Raw genomic sequence first — 6,725 nt, forward strand, 5'->3', positions numbered from 1 at the left:
GGAGTGGTACTACTGATACAGTCTAAAAGTTCTCTCTTTAAATACACCACGGAATCTAACTGCTACCAGCTTCTCTGCATAAGGTCGGGGAGATGAAGGGTCTCGAAGGAGGGGCGCCGGTGAAGCCCAGGGGGGCTCAAGCCCTGGCCAGGCGCTACCTGGGTGACGGGGGCAGGACAGGACCACAGTTCAATACATCCCGAGAGCGCAGCTTCGGACTTTCTCCTGGGCAAGCCCAAACTTAACCTCAACCTGTATTCACCTCGGGATGTGCAAAGCATACCCATCCCGGCCCCGAGCGGCGCATCGGCGGAGGCGGTGTTCCCCAGTACCACTCCCGGGGGGTACCGCGCCCACCTCCCGGGGTCGCCGACCCACGCAGGGGTTGGGGGAGCCCTTCCCGGTCGCCTCGGGTCCCGAGAGTGCGGGGAAAAGGCCCGACCCCTTCGCCCAGGGTGGCTGGCCCGCGCGGGGAGGGAGCTCGCCCTGGAGGGACCTGGGACCTTACCTGGATGGTATGGCCGCTGCTCTGGACGGTGGGCCCCCCCACCAACTTGCAGTAGAGCTCGGGCCGGGGTCGCGTGCCGCCGGGCTCCCGCTCCCCGCAGGTGGCGGTGGCCCAAATCCTCGCCGCCTCGGCCAGGTTGAAGTAGGGCGGGTGCAGGCTGAGCCACGCCGGGGCCGCGGGGTCCCGAGCGGTCGCGCACCCGGCGGGGGGCGGCGGCAGCAGCAGCAACAGCAGCAGCAGCGGCAGCAGTGGCAGCACTGACCGCGGTGCCCAGCCCCGAGCCCGCCCGGCTGCCGCCATCTCGCTGCGCGCGGTCCTCCTGCCTCGGCGGCCGGCGAAGGGGCTCGGGGACACCGCGTTCTCGGCGGACGATCCTCAGGCTACCAGCGAGCGCGGCCCGAGTGTGGGCGGTGTCGGCGGAGGCGCGCCCGCGCCCCACGCGCCGGGAGCCCGCGGCGAGGGGGCGGCTCCTCGGGTTTGGAACGTGCTGCGGCCGCAGCTGGCACCCACCGGATAAGGAACTGACAGCGCCCGGCCTCGGCCCGCAGACGTTGTCTCCACCAGCGCGCTGCGCGCTGCCAGCTTCGCCGGCTGGGAGAGCAGAAGGCGTGTCCCCGGCTGCCACCCCCGCGGCTGAGGCGGGGACCTGGACCGCCCCACCTCCCCACGGCCGGGGCAGAGATCCGAGAGTCCTCTTCTCCAGAGCCTCACGGTGGATCTCGGACTAGCGGGAAGGAGGCTCGCGGCGAATGGGGTGAGACAGCAGAGGCAATTGCCACTGCCTGCAGAACCTACACCAAAGACACCGTGGTTTCCCAGATGAGTTTCAGTTGTCAAAGGACAAGTACCGTCAATTCTCAGACTCTGGGCGCCAGCGATACCTGTGGCACTGCACACGCGTACTTAGTGTGAGATCAAAGGAGCTCTGGGGAACTGGGAGTGGAAGAACGTACACAATTTAAAGACAGCCACTAGTGCAAGTTGTAGTGTGCCCAGAGATAAAGGTACTTTGGAGGAAATTCTTCAGATGCCCCCATCTGCTATATTTTACAGGTGAACAGAGACATCGAGTGTATTACTCGAGCTGTCACATTGGCCTCTGGGGAAAAGGATGCGAACTCCCCCACCTCCCAGGGCTGAGGCTTGGTCTTGCACGCAGGACATCTCACCAAAACGGAGCCCGCAGAGGTCTCTAACAATTAGAGGGGGGTGTCATTGCTGCAGGCCAGGACGGACACAAGTGCCCCAGAGGAAGAAGGACTAGAGCTTCGAAAGACGGAGAAGGGAAAACGAGGGAGTGTGTGAGAGCACTGCTCGAACAAAGATTGAGATGGGGATTGAAGGGGAACAGTTGAAAGGAGAGAACTAACTAGTCATGAACCTACACTGCTTTGCCCTAATAAGAACATTCATATTTTAATAAAGCAACTGAACGAGTGCCCAGCACTACCTGGAATAGTCCTGCAGAGGTGGTATGGTCCTATCTAAACTGATGAAAGAAGATTGCAGAAAAGTGAGAAAGATTTTACATTCTTTTTATAAAGTCCTTCCGGACAAGATCATTCGCAGGAAAACTTTCAACAAACAGCTAAGATGCCAAAATTATTTTATCAATAGGCAGATAAGAAGGCGAAGGGCTTCCCTGGTGGCACAGTGGTTGACAGTCTGCCTGCCGATGCAGGGGACATGGCTTTGTGCCCGGGTCTGGGAAGATCCCACATGCCGCGGAGCTGCTGGGCGCGTGAGCCATGGCCGCAGAGCCTGCGCGTCCGGAGCCTGTGCTCCGCAACGGGAGAGGCTGCCAGGCCTGTTCACTGAGAGGTTCTGATGTCAGAATCCTCAGCAGCAGAACTGACCATCTGTGGATTCACAACAACGCTTCTTCCTCATAGAACTTCGCATTTTGCTCCAAAAGGCAAAAATTACGAGCATGACATAAAAATTGCTGTATTGTACATGACAACATTTCTTTTTGGTATGTTTTATTACACTCCCTAGTCAGAATGTATATAATATCATTGCAATCGAAAAATAACTTTGTGAAGTCAGGGCACAACAGGTGTGTTTGCCCACTGAGAATAGCTTTAAAGATGAACAAATAAAAGGTACATATCTGAAGTTCATATTTGTTAGTAAAGTTCTCTCTGTAAAGGCTACGTATCCAAAACAGACATCCCGGGAGCACCGACCCTCCGTGGTTCTAGATACGGGAAATATGATGGGAATATTGACACTTTGGTTGGGGGAGGGGAGAAAGGCTGCTCTGAAGTTTAAATGAAGAAATGTATGAGCAAGTGCTTTTAAACACTAAGGCAGCAAACAGAAGGCACACTTGTGTTTTTAAGGCAAAATGGGGCTCTTATGTTTTCATGGGGAAAGATGATGCTTGAAGAAATTAAATGACTTGCCCATGTTTTAAGAAAAATAGGAATAATAAGCAGGACCCAGAGCTTCCGATTCTCAGTTCATGCTCCTAGGAGGACTCGGGGGGTGGGGGCTGGGGGAAGCCACCTGGGTGAGGCCCATGTGAGGGGTGAAGGCTTCAGAAGTGTCCCAAGCACAAGAGGAGCTATTGGTTTACTTAGCTCTAGAGGGGTGGGTGCGACAGACACGCATAGTTGGGTGTAAACAAACCCAAACTAACACAGTGAATTTGGGGTTTGGCTGACCTCTCAATACTTCAGTAGTGATTCATGCATAGCTGTGTCCTTCAGATCTTAAGATAGAAATGCAACTTGCCACGCCATTGTCGCAAAGAATTTCCCTAGAATCAAGAATGTAGACACGCAAGGGTGGTAAACTCACTGTCTTGCAAGGGCATAGTCAGACTCGATCATGTCCCATTAATACAGTGATGGGTCTAACATTATCCTCATGACTGATGCTTCTTTAGGTGAAAGCATAGATTTTCTCCTTCTCCTTCTTTTCTACCCCCTCCCCAATATGGCAGCTTTTCCTTCTGCCCTCCCAAGTCATCCTAGGAATATGAACTGGGATTATATCAATCCTGGGACCTGCTTATTATTACTGTTCTTCTTAAAATTGTATTGTTAAACTACACCTTAACATTGGTTGGTCTCACTTTAAAAACAAGTTGCACTTTTCCTCTTGTATCATCACTTCGTAGAGAAAACAATGACATCGTTCTAAACCAACAGCAGTCTGTGGGTCACCAACGGCAGTGAAAAGAATACAAACAAAACAGAAAAACAGAAGGTGTTACTGCTTCTTGCAATACCACACAAGAGCCTGGTGAGAGCTCCCCCTGAAAACCAGGGGTAACTAAACGATGAGGGAAGTTCTGCTGTCCAACTGGCCAGCTTCACTGCAAACCCAAAGATCAAGAGCATCTTTTGGAACCCAACCATTCTATCATAAAATATAGGAATATAAGGATATATATTAATATCCTTTTATTACTCTTCTCCCATGAAGAATTTCACAAACTGTATTTCTTAAATATTTTCCATGTTATCAAAGATCTATATAACTGTCAGTATAGGCTTTGGCTTATCATGAAGTAATTAGTATGACCACGCTGAGCTTTAATCATTCCAGCTCAAAGTGGAGAAAGTGAGCTTCCATCCGCCTGTGTTGCTAAATAAAGGCAGGGTTTCTGCTGGTCATTTTGAAAACTGAGAATTGCCCCTAGACCCCTGGGCTTTGGAAAACACGAATCTAACACCACCCACTTTTATTTATAGATCAGAAGTCAAGGTTAAGGGACTTGACCAAGTCCTCATTACCACAAAATGGTGTCCAGAGCCCAGCCTGTGCCTGCCTGGGATTACAGCACACCTTACCCCCACTGCCTTTTGTGGTGGGCCCCCTGCTCCGGACCCCTAATCTAATGGCTCCTTGTAAAGTAGTGATGCTCCCTTGGTACATGGCCTGTGTCTGATTCATCGTCTCAGCTCAGAAACCCCAGTGTTAACCAAAGTGGAGCGGAAGTCTCAGTATCCAATGTTTCTGCTCACTGCAGGCAGAACCCAGCTTCGGTTGGAACCTTGACACTGGTACGTTGCATTAGGGCACTCTCTGGTAGTTAGCTCCACCAAAGGCCCTGTGAAGCATTCACATTCCAATTACATGAATTTCCTCTCCAGCTCTTGCTACACACACTCCAGTTTGGCCTTTATGTGAAATATGCAGTTGGGCAGAACAGGTAATTTTATACATTTGTTATTAAGGAGGATTCCTTTTTCCACCCCAAGTGTGTGTTATTACAAGCAGTAGTGCTAGGATAAAAGAAAGGCTAAACCTAGGTAACAGTACCTTTTCTTTACAATGAAATTTTTTCCTATCAGCCCAGAGCTAACCCTGAAAGGTAAGTGGGCCATTATTCTCATTATTATTATTCTCATTCTGTGGATGAGTGAAAATAAGGTAGTGAGTAATTAAATCATCTGGCTCAGACTAAGTGGAGTTTTAAGAAATGGAGGCTTCATTCTCTTGACATGAAGGTTAAGTAACTTATCTGGCAGAGATTTTGAGTGAAAATTAGAAAGCAGCCTCTAAATTATCTTCTTGAGTCATTTTCACATTTTCTCCTTTTGGGCCACCCTAAGTTTAAGGATTTGAACCCAGTTGAATTATCTCTGTGACCACAGGAGGCAACACTACTGGCAATGTTCAACCACACTGCACTTTGTTTCCATGTCCAAAATACCTCACTTCGACAAGGATTAAATAAATAAATGATTGGAGCTATCTCAGTCCAATGATGGTACCCAGAGGAGACCAGCAAGAATTTTTGCCATGTAGAAAGAATCTCAGAATATTGAGTAGAGCGCCCTGTGTTATACAGTAGGTCCTTGTGGATTATAACCTAAATGGGAAAAGAATCTGAAGAAGAATGGATATATGTATAACTGAATCACTTTGCTGTACACCTGAAATTAACACAACATTGTAAATCAACTATACTCCAATATAAAATAAAAATTAAATTAAGAAGAAAAAAAATACCTAACTTCAGAGACATGTATTTTGGTAAGAATTTGCCCAAAAGATCCAATAAAAGGTTATTTCACAATAAAAGATGAAAACTCTTGTGGTCAGAGGCTGGCCCAAAGAATTCTTTCTTGCTATCCTTTGAGATCTCTATAGGAGTACCGTATGCAGAGCAGCAGGTTGGTAAATACCTGTCAAAATTTACCAAGATGGAATGAATTTCACTTGAGCCCTAGAACACAGGGTTAATAGGTAATTTTGTAACCATATAATCACTGAAATCTCTCATCTCTTTAATAACCCTCTTAATGCTGAGCAGTTCACAGAACAAATTGGGTGCTAACTTCAATACTTTTTTTAATTGAAGTATAGTTAATTTACAATGTTTTGTTAGTTTCAAGTGTACAGCAGTGTGATTCAGTTATACATATATATTCTTTTACAGATTCTTTTCCGTTATAAGTTATTACAAGACATTGAGTATAATTCCCTGTGTTATATAGTAGGTCCTTGTTGTTAACCTATTTTATATATAATAGTGTATATATGTTATTCCCAATCTCCTAATTTATCTCTCCCCCACTACTCGCTATCCCCTTTGGTAATCATAAGTTTGTTTTCTATGTCTGTGAGTCTATTTGTTTTATAAATAGGTTCATTTGTATCATCTTTTTAGATTCCACATATAGGTGATATCATATGATACAATACTTACTTGTTAAGAAGTCAATGTAGATTCAACTTGCTCATTTCCCTCCTTTTTTACTCTAGGTTTATAGTAGAGCACTGAAGGATGTTTATGGGACTCACAAGCTATTTCCTTATCTCAGACACTGCGTTCTTCATGGATGATTCTGAGAGTGGCTGGTTAGACAGCCAGGCCTATAAATCAACTGGAAAATATGAGTGGACTTCATGCGTGGCTCTGAGGAGGTGGGAGGAGATGAGGGAGGGACAGAGTCGATGGTACGTAAATAATACGAAGAGGTGAGGAAAAGAAACACCAAAGAGTCATGGGAACTCTCAACATAATCTAGTCTGGTGGGATAAAATGACTAGCTGCCCACCAAGGATCGGTTCTCTCTTTCCATAGGGTAGAGTTGTTCTGTGAAGTGGCTGGTGGCCCCAGGGATACATTTCCCACCCGACTTGCATCTAGGTGTGGTCCTTGACTGATTCTGAACCAATGAAAAAGTGAGAAGTGGTCCATAAAATCCTCTTGCAGATCCTTCATGCTTTACCTCTTTTCCTGCCTGGAAGCCCA

General features: G+C 47.6%; 1 protein-coding gene across 2 annotated transcripts in view; it reads right to left on the reverse strand.

Annotated features, from left to right (window-relative positions):
* Window positions 1-1,010, reverse strand: part of LAMA3 (laminin subunit alpha 3) — a 241,421-nt gene extending 240,411 nt beyond the window's left edge. For both annotated transcript variants that reach the window (XM_082853207.1, XM_082853208.1), the window contains exon 1: window positions 509-1,010. In XM_082853207.1, the coding sequence (XP_082709333.1) occupies window positions 509-808 (300 nt within the window). In that variant the 5' untranslated portion in view covers window positions 809-1,010. The remainder of the gene's footprint in view (window positions 1-508) is intronic.
* Between the last annotated feature and the right edge of the window lie 5,715 nt (window positions 1,011-6,725).

The sequence above is a fragment of the Leucopleurus acutus genome, assembly GCF_964270905.1.
Source record: "Leucopleurus acutus genome assembly, chromosome: 13".
NCBI classification, from domain to species: Eukaryota; Metazoa; Chordata; class Mammalia; order Artiodactyla; family Delphinidae; genus Leucopleurus; species Leucopleurus acutus.